General features: G+C 43.5%; 1 protein-coding gene across 1 annotated transcript in view; it reads left to right on the forward strand.

Annotated features, from left to right (window-relative positions):
• Positions 1–15,843, forward strand: part of LOC122564417 — an 84,329-nt gene that overhangs the window by 20,007 nt on the left and 48,479 nt on the right. The window contains exons 8-9 of the mRNA XM_043719253.1: positions 6,022–6,160; positions 10,990–11,095. Of these exons, the coding sequence (XP_043575188.1) occupies positions 6,022–6,160; positions 10,990–11,095 (245 nt within the window). The remainder of the gene's footprint in view (positions 1–6,021; positions 6,161–10,989; positions 11,096–15,843) is intronic.

Genomic DNA, 15,843 nt, shown 5'->3' on the forward strand with positions numbered 1-15,843 from the left:
AGATTTACCAGGATGTTGCTGTGGCTGGAGGGATAGAGATATAAAAATAGACCAGAAAGGCTGGGACTTTTTTAACTGGAGCAAAGTGTGAGCTTATTGAGGTTTATAAAATAATGAGGGGTATCAATAAGGTGAATGACAAGGATCTTTTCCCAAGAGTGTGGGAGTTCAAAACTAGGGAGCATATTTTTAAGGTGAGAGAAGAAAGATTTAAAAAGGGGGCATGAGGGGCAACATTGTTTTACACAGAGTAAGTTAAAGTGCAGAATGAGCTGCCAGAGAAAGTGGTGAATGCAGGTACAGTTACGTTTAAAAGTCATTTGGATAAGTTCATGAATAGGAATGGTTTGGAAGAATATGGGCAAAGCGCAGGCAGGTAGGACTGGTCCAGTTGGGAACATGGTCAGCGTGGATTCGTTGGACTGAAGGATCTGTTTATGTGCTTTGTGACTCTATGACTCACTTATCTGGAAGCTTTAATGGTGTAGTGGTAGTATCCCTACCTTTGAACCAGGAAATCTGGATTCAAATCGCATCTTCTCTTGAGGTGTATTATCACTTCAGTGAACAGATTGGTGAGGGAAATCTCCATCATGGAGATCTGCTCTCTTCATTGGAAACCTGTAAATTGGTCAGAGACCCTCTCTTCAGAAACCATCCCCAGATAGTGTCAGATGTTGCTCCTTAGCAACAGTTTCAACACTTTGCAGAAGTTCAAAGCTTATATTAGTTATAGGCAATGTAAAACTCTTTGGATTGCTGATTTTGTTTTTAAATGAAGATAGTCACGACGCCATTGAGCGAACAGTTATGAAAACAATTAATGAGCAAAGAGTAATTTAAAATGAAAATGAGCAATTTTGAAGGCAGGAAGCAATTACCAATCAAAAGTATTGAATATGTAAAATGATCAAAAGTTAACTTTATCTTGTTATGATGTTTTATTCTGGAACATATTTGCTTATTTTCAGTGCTTGTAATATAGGTTATGCTCAGGATTTCAGTTGTCACTGATTTGCCATTGCTGAACAGAAGTGGAAGGAGGATTAGGAATCACAATCAGCAGCATAAGGTTAAAAAGTATTTTGCGGTTCAAACATCAGAAGCGATTTTAATGGCCCATTCGGCAAAACATATGACATTGGCTGGGTGTGCTATCTACAATACTCCTGATATCTTGTATTATAAACTGCCCTTCAGAGCAAAAGGGCAAGGAAGCCAACAGGGCCTTCTTTACATAATGAGATATGTCACCTGAACTAACTCCACAGAGGCCAGTATCTTGTCAACAAGTCACCCTTTATTTACACATGCAGAGTACTTGAGGCTGGTCCGGTTTCCTCAGAGTGAACAGAACTTCTGACGCTCCTGTTTCTATATTGTTTTTATTTTAGCACTTTTGTGTGTGTTGTGCAGGGATTCAGTGAAAACACCAGCCTGACAGGAACAATGCTTGTGTGAAAGAAAATGTGAAGGGGAGGGGGTGGTGGGTAGGGATCAAATCAAAATAGAATTGGAGAGGGAAATAAAGCACTCCAGCCCCCAGGGTTCCCACCTCTCCCTAAAGGTATCGAGAGCATTAGTGGAGATATTCCTGTGTATATCTTTCAGCTGGACTCTCCCCCTCTGATTGGACCAGGTTAACAGCCCCACTCAGGGAATTCCTATTTGATGCAGTCCACCTGGCTGACCTTGTTACAGTCACTACGTCCCTTATCCTCTAAGTCTGGGGACAGAGACCTGTTCTTTTCCCTTGTAGCTTCACCTGAAGCATTTTCACACTGTGTCCATTTCTTCCAACACGGCCTCGGATATGGACGGTACCAGATCGTAGGCTACCTCTTGTGCCCAGAGTGTCTCGGAAAAAATTCACTCTCTTCGTCAGGTGGTAAACGGATTGAGATGGCGACTTTCTCCATTTCCATCTCATCCTCAGATGTTTCTTTGACGCTAGAAGGAGGGAGAGAACCCCCAGGTTCTGACAGGCTTACTGGCTGTACTGAGGGGCCTGGTATGTTTCGCCTATACCCCCGTTTGCAAGTTTGCAGTTTTCATGTGGTTCACATGCTTGTTTAGGACCATGCCACTTACCTATGCACAGCCATTTCCATGATTTCAGCAACAAACTTTGTCCCCTTGCATTAAACTGCCTCTCTCACATAGCGGAGTGTGATTCCTGGTGTTCCCTTATGTAGTTTCACTCCCCCTCCCACCCCAGTGTCTGGGAAGATCAGACTTTAACCTGGTGGAGTCTTCTCCCCCTTAGCAAACTGCTGGAGCTATCCCTGTAGTTGCATGAGGTCAAATAATCACATAGGACTCCGAACAGTTTGGCATTTAGTGAAACTGCAGACTGTTTCTTTAAGTCTGCCTTTCAAAGCTTGGATTGCTCTTTCTGCTAGACCATTGAACGATGAATGGTTCAAAACATTTCTTCTATGCTGGATGCCATTTGACTTTAGGAAATATTTGAATTCCTGGCTGGTGAATGATAGCCTGTGGTCTGTGGCTCCACTTCCTGGAGGCCGTGTATTAAAAAAGATACTCATAGCTTTTATATTGTTGTTCCCGTGTTTGACGAATGAACTCTGTGCACGTGGGAATCACAATTCCAAAGAACGTTGAACCTGTGAAAGGGTGGGAACATTCGACATGTAAGTCCAGGGTTTACCCGGCTATTTCCATGAATGTGGGGTCCTTATTGGTACTCTGGGCACTGACCTCCCTCCCCCAAAGCAGCTAAGTCTGCAACCAATCCTGATCACCAGACATAACTTCTCGCCAACATTTTTATTTTGGACACCCCTGGGTGGCTCTGGTGGAGTTCTGCAAGTAGCTGTCTGCAACGTTTACTTAGGACAATCATTCTGCTTCCCATGATAAAATGTCATCCTTGTCAGAGATCTGGTGTTTCAGTGAACCCTTTGTCATGAGCAGATGTAAGGGTGCCAGGTTGGAGGCCAGGTTACATATGAACTTCCTGTAATAATTCACCAATCCAAGGAAAGACTTAAGCTCCATATCATGTGGGAGAGCTGGGCACCTTCGATCACCCTCACTTTATCTTTGAATGGATGCAATCCCATCTTGTCAACTCTGTAGCCCATGAAGGTCACTTAGGGTGCCTGGAATGCACATTCCTTTCCTTCTAAAGTGTCTGCCTGCTTTGGAGAAACTTGCAAGGTCGATATCCATGTTCTCTAAGTACCCTTTATTGGTCTTCCTGTTTATTAGCGCATCATCTAGGTAAATGGCAACCCTAGGGTAGACCTTGTAAAATGTTCTCCATCATCCGCTGAAAAATGGGACAGGCTGTTTATACCCCAAAAGGCAGTCTTGTATATTGGTACAAACCCTTATGGGTATTAATTGTGGCCGACTTCTGGGAATCCTCATCTAAAAGCAACTACAGGCACACATGGCTCATGTCCAGCTTTGTGAAGGCAGCACCCTCCTGTCAGCTTTGTGAATAAGTTCTCTATGCCAGGGATTGGGTATTTATCCAGCTGCGAAAAGTGGTTTCTGTTTGTTTAAAAGCCCCGAACTGTGAAGCCCGATGGGTCAATGTATAGCACTGGTGCTGCCCATTCTGCAAACTGGACTGGTTTGATGATTCCTTCGCTTCCTAGCTTCCTGATGGCTGCCTCTACTTTTGAGCGCAAGGCAAATGGGACAGGGTAGGCCTTGCAGAATTGTGGAATTGTTTTCTGGTCAACATGCATGGTGGCCTTAGCTCCTTGATGGTCCCTAGTTCCTCCTGAAAATCCTCTGAGTATTTAATTAGGACTTCACTCTGGCAGCCATTTTCTAATAGAAGAAATGTTGGGCCAATCCAGTTCAATCGTTCTCACCAAATTTCACTCCATCAGGCTTGGGCCCGAGCCTTTTACTACAACCAGTGGTAACTGAAGCAGTTGCTTCTCATAAGACACTGAAACCTTAGTTGAACCCTTTATCCGTAAAGGTTGCCCAGCATAGGATCTCAATCTCGTCGAGGTCTTAGATTGGAGTCCAGAGTGAATTTTGTTAAAAATTGGTTCTGTGACCACTGAAATGACCCTGCCGGTGTCAACGGTGACCACTTAACCAGATGTTTATTTTGATTGGTTCTAATTTGGATGTTGCTAAGCAACTTAATTGTTCCAAGGCAAATGTAGGTGGACTTTTCAGGGTGTGCACTCTCCTAGATACTGGCCTATGAGTTCTCTTGCTCAATTTAGGCAAGCTTTTTTGCTGTCTTGAGTCTGCAAACCAGCAGCCATTAGAATGGCTTGCCGGCCTGAATCCTGAAGAAAGTGCTAATCATTTGGCTGAGGCTTGGCTTTCTTTTGGGTTTTGCTGTGGGCTGACCTAGAGTCCCACTTTTCAGGATATGTCCTGAGTCAGGCTCTGCAATTGCCTTCACTCATGTGATGTTCTTCAAACTCAGTCAGAATGGCAAGGGTGTCCACTTCCAATGGAACACTCTGTAATGCATACTCTCCACTTTCCACATTTCCCAATGACAAAGCCAGTTGTAGACCTGTTTGAAGTCCAGGTAGGCTTCAGCTAGTAGGCGCTTTTGCATTAATCCCACATACCAAATGATCTCTCAGCATCTCATTAAGGGTTAAATCAAAGTCACATGCCTCTGCCAGTCATTCTTAATGTTATCAAAAATCCTGAAAGGACTTTTCGCTGCTCCTTGAACTGCTGAGTAAAGCCAATAGCATCTCAGAGTTAGAGGAGGTTTGGGGTTGTAATATTCCTCAACTAATTCCGTCCAGTCTTGAAAGGTTTTACTATCTGATGTTTCAGAGAAAGTTAGGCTGCTAATAACTGAAAAAAACTGTGGATCCACGTGCTGTCGGCAGAATTACTTGTTGCTTCTCATCTGCCCCAATGTCATTTTCCCAGAAGAGATAACGCATTCTTTCCACATCCTGGGCCCAGTCTTCAGCAGGATTGAATGAGCCAAGCTTAAGTAACAGCATGATGCCAGAAATTCTTATCCCAACTGAAAGATGACTGTTACAAACAAATGTTTTCAGAAGTGTGTTTTTCCTTACTCTTGTCACGACTGAAATAACTCCACAGAGGCTGGTATCCAATCACAAGTCACCTTTTGTTTATACACACATAGGACTTGACATTGGTCTGTCTTCCTCAGAATTAGCTCTGAGTGAACAGAACATCTGACACTCCTGGTTATTTTTTCTTTCAGTTTTTTTTTCTCTTTTCGAGGGGCACCGTTGGACACTCCTGGTTATATCTGTCAGCCAGGGCTCCCCAATTGGACCATGTTAACAGGCCCAATCAGGGAACACACATTCTATGAAGTCTACCTGGCTGACTTTGTTACAATCATTACATCATCATATGGGCTGAAAAGAAGCCCCAGTCTGATAATGAACTGGGATAGGGGCAGTGCAGACAGAGTACATTTCCTTATTTTCTTTTGTCTTTGCATCGAGCAATAGCACTCCTCTGAGCACAATTACAAAAATTGGCTCTACCTAACTTGGGCCCTCCCTTTCCCTCCTATTATTGTTCTGTAATCTGGTGAGCCAAATGATTAATTGTCTGACATTCCTCTCCCAAAACTCATTTCCTGTAGCTGACCTTGAGGCCAGGGGCAGTTCTTTGGTGTTGGCTGTCCAACATCGTTGGGTGGTGGGTGAATGGGGAAGGAATTGAATACAGAGCACCTGATGGAGGTGAGTCAGAGTGGGGTTGGATATCTGAGTGTGATTGCAGGAAGGGCTCAGCTGACCGTTGGGAGGGAGGCAAATAACATTAAGGAGCCAGGGCCAGCCAGTAATGTTGAAATGGATTCACCAAAAGATGGCAGATAGAACCTTTTTTATTTCATGCATCATCCAAAAGAGACAGCTTCATCATTTTAACCCTTCACCGCTACTGCATTCAAGTAGCAACCAGATCAGCTATTCAAATCTTTGGAATAGGGGTTGAAAGGGCAAGCTTCAAATAAAGGCAAGGATGCTATAACTGAGTCAAAGTAATTTGTTATTTCTCTTATAGTGCGCCAACATTCACGAAGAACAGCAGATGAGCCAGTTCCACTTTCGACATTGAGAAACACAGCTGCCAAAAGATATAAAGAATGTGGCCTCTTAACACAGCCAATTCCTAAAGATTTAAATAATGAAGAGACATTGATGTATGAAACATTTATCTAATTATATTAATAGGACTGTTGTTTGAGTATGAAAGTTACAACAGCATGACTTGGGTCAAGATGTTCCATGCATATTTTGTCTTTTTAAATATTTATTTTCCCTCATTTTTGAAGCTTTCCTCGATCAGACACCAATAGGATTGCTCACCCATCCCTACACCATTGGTTAATATACGTTTGAAAGATGCATGAAGATAACTCTGTCCACCTTTTTTTATTAATGCACAAGATGTGGGTGTTGAAGGCTAGGTCATCATTCATTGCCCTTTTCTAACGGTTCTTAAGAAAGTGCTGCTGAACTATCTGCTTGAACTGCTACAGTCCATGTGGTGTAGATACATCCACAGTTTTGCTAGGAAAGGACTTCCAGAATTTTGACCCAGCCACACTGAAGGAATGGTGAAATAATTCCAAGTCAGGATAGTGAGTGCTTTGCAGGGGAACTTGCAGGTTGTAATGTTTCTGTACATCTGTATCTTATCCTTTTAGGTGGTAGAGATCATTAGTTTGGAAGGTATAGTATGAGGAGCCTTGATGAATTATTGCAGTATGTTCTTGTAGATGATACTGCATGTTGGTGGTGGAGTGAATGAATGTTGCAGATAGTGGTTATGGTGTCAATCTTGTAGTGATGGAGATGCAGTCAGCCAGGCAAGTGAAGAGTATCCTGTCACACTCCTGAACTTGCGCATTGTAGATGGTGGACAGGCTTTGGAGAGTGAGGAGTGTGAGTTACTTGCTGTGTATGTTCCAGTATCTGATCTGCTCTTGTAGCCACAGAACTTCAATGACCAGTTTAGTTCAGCTTCTGGTTCATGGCAGCTGTCAAAGTGTTGATAGTGGGGGATTCAGCAATGGTCATACTACTGAATGTCACTGGAAGATTGTTAGATTATTTCTTGTTGGAGATGGTCATTTCCTGGCACTTATGTTGCTTGAATGTTACTTGCCACTTATTAGCCCAAAACTAAATTTTCTAGGTCTTGTTGTTTCTGAACACAGTGCTTCAGTGTCTGAGGAATTGTGAATGGTAATGAACAAATCATTATCACTTTTGGAGGGAACATCCAATTTAGGGAGAATTATCCTATTCACTGCATTGCAGCTGAGATTAACAAATTGTGCAGTGCTGGATAACATTACTAATGTGTTGTAATGACACTTTGTGACACCACTTTGTCCAAATAAAATCAACTTCATTGGAAATCCAGGGTGAGTTTGTTACTCCCCCCCAACACAGTGTAGTTGAAGATGAGGGTGGCATGTGGAATAAAGTGAGTGACCAGACCACCATAATGCAGCAGGCAGTTCATCCTCCTCTCGGCCTATTGAAATCTTTAATTGACATCCAAGCAATTTTGAATTTGGCTGGAGAAGGGGCCATGGAAGGGGCTGCCTTGTAGGTTTCACTGCACAGGCTATTTGCCCCAGTGCCCACTGGGGTCACCCGCCAAGAACATAGACACACTCCCCTTTATCCCTCGAATCCAACCTCTCAAAACCCTGCCATTCCCACCCACCCATGTGCAAAAGTGTTATTTAACCTAACCATAATAGTATGAAAATGAATATAAACTAAATTTAACACAAATAAATTAAAACTTGGGCAATTCCACAAGGAAAACAGTGAAGGAATTTGGAATAGTCTTTGCTTGATGCAAACAAGAGCGCAAATTGAGCTAACAAACATTAATAATGTAGCCAGATCTGGAGTATCAAACCTGCTAAAAACATCTACCGAACTGAGGCGACAGGTCCTTTTTTGTTTCAAAATCATAAGACAGCATTTTTCATTTTGGGTAGGAATTGGAGAGGGATCATGTGGGGTTTGGGAGTGTAGTGCTGGAAATGCGCGGCTGGTCAGGCAGTATCCGAGGAGCAGGAGAATCGAAGTTTCAGGCATGAGCCCTTCATTAAGCAGTCCTCACTTTCTCCGAGAGAGCCTGTGAGGAGGAGACTCATAAGTTCCATGGACAATAGGGAAGGAGGCCTGGTCTCTCAAGGACTGTGTAAAAAATCTAGGCTACCATTTCCTGCATTGCTGTTGCACCCGGTGTTGTCTCCTCTACATCGGGGAGACAGGACGCCTTTTTGTGTAACATTTCAGAGAACATCTCTGGGATACCTGCACCCACCAACCCCACCGCCCTGTGGCTGAACACTTCAACTCCCCCTCCCACTCCGTCAAGGGCATGTAGGTCCTGAGCCTCATCCACCACCAAACTGTTACCACCCGATGCCTCAAGGAGGAACGCCTCACATTCCACCTTGGGACCCTGCAACCACACGGGGTAAATGTGGATTTCAACAGCTTCTTCATTTTCCCTCCCTCCACATTGGCCCGGTCCCAAGCCTCCAACTTGGCACTGCCCTCTGGACCCATCCATCACTCCCCTCTCTGACCTATCACTTTCTCCCTCACCGCCCCCCCGCCCCACATTTATCTCGCAACCCCGACCCACAAGCCTCATTCCTGATGAAGGGCTTATGCCCGAAACATCGATTCTCCTGCTCCTCAGATGCTGCCTGACCTGTTGTGCTTTTCCAGCGTCACACTCTCGACTGAGCTCCAGCATCTGCAGTCTTCACTTTCTCCTAGTTACCAACACTCTGTCATTGTGACCCTTGATGTGGCCACTGTGCTTCAGTGTTCAATCCAAATGTCAGACTTTGCCCCAGTATTTTTGTTATACTTTGAAGATTTATCCATATTCCAAAACAGGTGGGAATCTTGCATTTTTTCATGGTTCTTTTTAGCCCCATCAGTCAGAAAACATTAAAAAGCATCACAGCAGATGCAAGCTAGATTTTCAATCTCGAGGCAGCTAGTAAGAGCAGGTAAATTTTCAGTTGCCAACCAGAACCTAATCTGGAAACAGGCATTAAGCTCTTTACATATGTAAGTGCAGGACCTAGCATCTTTTTGAAGTTCTCTTTGCAATAGTGGTTTGCCCTGAGGCAGCAGTTCACCTGAGGGTCATCACTGGCATTTCAGTGACCTGATGCCCATTCTGTTATGCCAGTGAGTTGTCCTTGAAAGCCCATTGGGTTCTGCAGATTGCTGGCTCCCATGTTAATGAGGGTCAATGTCATGTGCATCTCTGACCCCTCCATACAGGTGTGAGGATTTGTCCCCTTTTTGCCTATTGTTGTGAATAGTCAAATTTCTAAACATTTCTGTTTACAGGAATGCACCCACAATTACACCTTGATGAGAATTTATTCTGCCCTAAAATCTGATCAGTCAAATAACTGTAAGTCCCAAAATATTGAAAATCTTAAGATAGAGTTTACCTTTACAGGTGGGCAATTAAATCCCTTACAGATACAATAGAATTATATACAGATTTGTCAGTCAACAAATGTGCTTTCTCCAGTGGAGAAATCTGGAAGGTGCAAACCAAAATAAAGGAATTTCAATGAGAGAACCTTACTAGTTCATGTTTGCTAAACAGGTGAGATAGGTTAAGTTTGTGAGGGAAAGATACAATTAAGATTATTAATATTGCTAAAAAGCGAGATGCATTGCTAAAGCTTTTTGATGCCAGGTACGTAGATTATACATCTGAATAATTAGCTGATTGAATCAAATGACATGTTCTTTTAGTTGTTTGTAATAGACAGAGTACATACTGTATCCAACCGGTTTCTGCTTTAGAAAAAATCTCCAGTTAGATATGATTCTGCAATTGGGCAGCACTTACTGAATAAAACTGACTGCCCCTCATGAGTATGTCCAGAACCAGAGGACCTGGTCTCAGAATTAAAGGGAACAAATTTAAGTTGGAGATGATGCGGAATTTATTCTGAGTGTTGAGGGTCTTTGGAACTCCTTGCTATAGAGAGCTGTGGGGAATTCCTTGTGTATATTTAAGGCTCAGATACATAGATTCTTGATCAGTCAGGGAATCCAGCGCTACGAGGAAAGGATAGGAAAGTAGCAATGAGGATTGTTGGATCAGTCATGTGTTCTTATTGAATGACAGAGCAGGCTTGAGGGGCTGAATGGCCGCTCCTGGTCTTATGGCCTATTAGCTACTCAAACAGCTCAGTTATGACAGTCAGATAGAGCTCAGAGTGTGGCTCACTTATGTTTGCTAGAAACAACACACATTCATATTTAAGGATCCCCTTTCATTGAAACTAAAAAGATTATGTCTCAACCTAATTTCTTTTTGGAGAGCTTATAGTTCCCATTGCTTTCTCCATGGCTGTCTCAGGCAATCAGAGTCAATTCACCTCCCAGTCAGCACATCTTTTCTCCCTCGGTATAAATTGTTGGGACCATTTTGAAATTTGGCATTTTTGCATTTGTTCTGATGAATGCACGATGCAAATCCATTTTTCATCAATGTTCAAGCTCTGTGTTACCAAGCACGTACTAATCTTAGTGATGCATTAAAGTTACAATACAAATCATTTTAGATTCAATGAAATTTCAAATTTCTTGGACCAGGACTCGAGCACTCTATCCAGAGCTAATCTTATCAAAATTTGATGGGTTACATAGATTACAACCTCGCTTTCTGGGGAGATAAGCACAAATATTTCTTTTGCTATATGTCCACATCCATAGATGCTCAACTTGGAGATATCTTCATTTTTTTTTTATCCCGGTTGTATAAAATTAGTAAAATTAAAATAAAATGGTCACTTTTCTTTGTGGGTTCAGGCACCTTCACTGACCCACAACCCAGTGACAGATTCCATATTTGCCTATTTTAGTGTGTTGCTCAGGCTCAACTAATTCTCCAGATCTGAGGTGGTGAATATGATTTAAATACTTCATTATTTTGTATCTTTTCATGAAGGAACTTGCATGCACGAAGAAGACAATACATCAATGAAAAACTGGAAACAATTTACAGCCTTTTATGTGGGGTTGTCAATATGAAATGCAAGGATCTCAAACGTCTTGTAAGTCCTTTTGTTTTACTCCTCGTTACAGCATTAGAGATGACTTTAGAGGGCTACAGTGAATGGGACTACCTGGGTGGGTCGTTTGGGAGCAAATCCAGACAGGATATCCTCCTTCTGTATTGCAAAATTCTATGATTCCATGATACATGTAGAAGCAAAGATATTGAATCTAAGATTTAATTTTGGTCACTGATATGATACATAAATAATGGAAGCCGGAGGTGGGATGGGGAGAGTAGCAGAATGGCGAGGTAGTGATCGGTGGGCACAGGTAGTGGGTATAACCTGCTTGGTCAGTGGGAGGGATGAATCTGGTTGGTAGCTGGAAGGAAGGCTCGGTAGGTGGAATGGAAGTGAGTAGGTGGGGCTGGAAAGGGAGTGGGTGGGAAGGTTATTTGAAATTGGAGAACTCGATGTTAAGCTGGCTCAGCAGAAGATGAGGTGTTCCTCCAGTTGCAGACTGATTCACTGCAGGAATGGTGGAGGCTGAGGATAGACATGTCATAGGGGGAGTGGGAGGGGGAATTGAAATGGGTGGGGACCGAGAGGTCAGGGTGGCCATTTCAGACCCAGTGAAGATAAGCAGTGAAACAAACACCTAGCCTGCGCTGAGCCTCACTGATGTAGAGAAGACCACTGGATTCATTAAACTAGGTTGGAGGACATGCAGGTGAACCCCTCAGGCGACTGACTGTGTGGAGTTTGCACGTTCTCCCCGTGTCTGCGTGGGTTTCCTCCGGGTGCTCCGGTTTCCTNNNCATAGGGGGAGTGGGAGGGGGAATTGAAATGGGTGGGGACCGAGAGGTCAGGATGGCCATTTCAGACCCAGTGAAGATAAGCAGTGAAACAAACACCTAGCCTGCGCTGAGCCTCACTGATGTAGAGAAGACCATTGGATTCATTAAACTAGGTTGGAGGACATGCAGGTGAACCTCTGTCTTACTCAGAAGGACTGTTTGGGGCCCTGGATGGAGGTGGGGGTTGGTGTGCCAGCAGGTTTTGCATCTTTTATGGCTGCAGGGGAAGGTGCCTGGAGGTTTGAGGGGGTTAGTGGGGAGAGTGGCGTGACCTAAGGATTGGTGAAAGGAACAGTCCTTGCGGAAGGCAGAGCAGGGTGGTGGAGTGGAAGGGTGAAAGATGGTCTGAGTGGCGGTGTCTAATTGGAGTTGGTGGAAGCGTTTGAGGATGATATGTTGGATGCGGAGGCGAGTGGGGTGGAAAGTGAGGACAAGGGGGACCCTGTCTTTATTATGTTTGGAGGAGAGTTTAGAGCAGTGGAGCGGGGAATGGAGGAGGTATGGTGGAGGGCTGTCTGGATGACAGAGGGAGAAAAAGGACATTGTTTAAAACAAGTGGACAACTAGGATGCTTGGGAGTTGAATGTCTCATCAGAGCAGATGCGATGGAGATGGAGGAATTGGGAAAACAGGATGATGGTTTTGCAGGATGCAGGGTGAGAGGAGGTTTAGTCCAGATGATTATGGAAGTCTGTGGGTTTATAGTAAATGTTGGTCCATAAACCGTCGCTGGAGATGGAAACAGAGAGGTCAAGAAAGGGGTGGGAGGTGTCTGAGATAGACCAAGTAAATTTGAGGGCGGGGTGTAAGTTTAAGCAAATTTGATGAACTGCTCCAATTCAACATGGGTGCAGGATGCAGGAACAAATGTAATGGCGGAAGAATTGGGGAACAGCACTGGTGTACATACTGTTCTCCCTCTGTCATCCAGACAGCCCTCCACCGTACCTCCTCCATTCCCCGCTCCACTGCTCTAAACTCTCCTCCAAACATAATAAAGTCATTCCTGAAGAAGGGCCTGTGCCCGAAACGTCGAATCTCCTGTTCCCTGGATGCTGCCTGACCTGCTGTGCTGTTCCAGCAATAAAGTTTCAACTTTGATCTCCAGCATCTGCAGACCTCACTTTCTCCTCCTACATACTGTTCAACACAACCGACAAAGAGGCAGGCATAGCTAGACCCTCCACAATGTGGTTGACTCTTAACTGCTCTCTGGACATTTAGAAAGAGCAATAAATGTTGGTGTAATCACCATGCCCACATCCCATGAATGAATTTTAAAAGAAAACACTATGTTAAACATTGCTTGGTGTGGCTGAGGAGCTAGACAAATTCCAAAGGTTTATGGTTTTCACTGGCTACCTGCCAGTTGTCATTGTCCATTATCTTCATATGTCACATGCAGGTGTTCTTGTAAAGAGTCCTGGACACCTAGGAATTGTGACCCAATTGCTAATTCGCTGGACAGAGGGTATTTGGATATTGGGCTGTTATCCATTTGACCAATATGGCCAAGCCAACACCCACTATGGCTTAGTAAAGAGTGTATGCAGATGGAATTAGAACATTCCTGGACCTTTGATTTGGAAACCTTGACTCGCCAAGAGATGCCCAGGATACAGCTTAGACAGTAAAGATGGAAACTCCTGCCATATGTATGTTTTCCAGATGTCTTCACTGTACTGAAGAGCACTGAGGATGCAGGCTTGCATTTTTGCATTTTCCAAACTCTGTTGTCCCACACATTCTTATTCAGCTTGGATATAACAGTTCCATTTTTTGTGAGGCATGTGTTGATTTCAGCCGGAAGTCACAGATTTCTGGTGATTGTGGAGTCGAGATATGTGAAGTTATCTTTAACCTTCATTATCAATACTGATGCAGTGGTATGGAAACATCATGGAGCATGAAATTTGTCTTCTTGATGCTGATCGTTAAACCAGCCTCTAGAGCTGCTTTCGAGAATCTACCACTGCAAATGTTGGTCCTTCATCATTACTGCAGAGTTGCTACCTAATGAGGCCTTGATGCACCTTTCTGTTGGATCCACAAGGAATAAAGCTAAATAGCTTTCCACCTGTATGTAAATAAGAGATGAAGAGTGAAATAAGGATGAAGGTGTATAACAACAGAAATAATACAGAGATGAGGGGAAGTCTTTCTCCTGAGTTTTATGTAACTTTGGAATATGCCTCAGATGGGGTGGAAGGGAGAATCATTGAATATTTTTAAGGCACCCAGTTAGATAAATTCTTGTTTGGCAAGAGAATTAATGTTATAGTAGATGGAACTTGGGAATGTGGAATTCAGAACACCAACAGATCTGACATGATCTTATTGAATGGCTGAACAAGCTTAAAGTGCTGAATGGCCTATTTCAGCTCCTAAATTCTATGTTAGTTATATTCAAAACCACATTGGTGCTGAATACAACCCTGTTGGATACTACTGCAAATCTCAAAGGGCTCTGAATTTGCCCTCTCATAGCTGACCTTGCTCATTGTTTTGTCACAGAAAAAGAGATCACACTGAACAGCATTGGTAGGCAGCCAATTTTCTACAGCTTAAACAGAATAACAGTACTTACGTGGTCAACTGCTTTGGGGAGGCAATCCTCATGGTCAAAACCAAAACAACAAATTGCAGAAATCCGAAACAAAAACAGTTTTTCCAGCAGCTTCTGTTTTTGAAAAATTCATGGTCTACTCTGTGTACACAGCGTTGAGAATGTCATATTAATTGTTGATCTTACAGTTTTGAAAACAACACTGGGATTCAGGGTAGATGTGTTCAGCTGGGATCAGCATTCTCTTAACAGCAATGCCCACAAGTACTTGTCTCATAATGTTTAACAAGGAGAAGCCTCAATAGTTGTTGCAATCACTGTGGTTGGCCTTGTTCTTGTGTGGGATTAAAATCTATGCATTACGCTTATCCTGAGCCACTGCCTCCTTTCCCCTTGTAAAGAGCTATGGATACCCAGGAGTTGTGACCCAGTTGTTAATTCACTGGACAGAGAGTATTTGGATATTGGGCTGTTATCCATTAGACAAATATGGCCAAGCCAACACCCAGTGTGGCTGAGCAAAGAGTGTATGCAGATGGAATTAGCACCTTCCTGGATCTCTGATTTGGAAACCTTGACTTGCCAAGAGATGCTCAGTGACAGAGGTTTGTGTAGATGATACAGGAATGCTTAAGAGTACAGGCTGTATAGTTATAGATGGATCGCTTCCTGTTTTACTCATGAAAAGCTGTTTAATAATTTTGTTCAGCTCTTCCATTGTTGGTTCGATATTCTGCTCTGCCCAGCCATCTGGCCTTCTCAGGGTGGCTAAAGCTTTCTCAGTGACAGTATTCTTCTCCCCAAACAACAACTTCAGGTAGCCTTCTAGCAGGGTGGCTCAGTGGTTAGCATTGCTGCCTTACAGCGCCAGGGACCTGGGTTTGATTCCTGCCTCGCAGGACTGTCTATGTGGAGTTTGCACATTCTGCCTGTGTTTGTGTGGGTTTCCCCCCTTGTTCCAAAAGATGTGCAGGTCAGGTGAATTGGCCATGCTAAGTTGCCCATAGTGTTAGGTGCATTAGTCAGGGGTAAATATAGAGAAATGAGTCTGGGTGGGTTACTCTTTGGAGGGTCGTTTGGGCCAAAGGGCCTATTTCCACATTGTAGGGAATCTAACCTATTCTGCACTTCAATGATGTATTGCAGATGTTGCTGACATTCATTGCCTTTGTTTTTAATGGAGTCAATTTTTTTACTGCTGGATGTGTTTGCATATTTAATCCCTTGATACATATACTTAGCATTCCCTGTGCTGAAGAACATCTGGACATTCCAGGGCAGCACTTAGCAGTCAGTGGACTTTACTCTAAGTGGCTCCTAGTGTATTCATAGCCTTAGTTCTCAGTTTTCAGATCCCTCTTGTGATTCAAGGGAATGAACTG

Source organism: Chiloscyllium plagiosum, chromosome 29 (assembly GCF_004010195.1).
Source record: "Chiloscyllium plagiosum isolate BGI_BamShark_2017 chromosome 29, ASM401019v2, whole genome shotgun sequence".
NCBI classification, from domain to species: Eukaryota; Metazoa; Chordata; class Chondrichthyes; order Orectolobiformes; family Hemiscylliidae; genus Chiloscyllium; species Chiloscyllium plagiosum.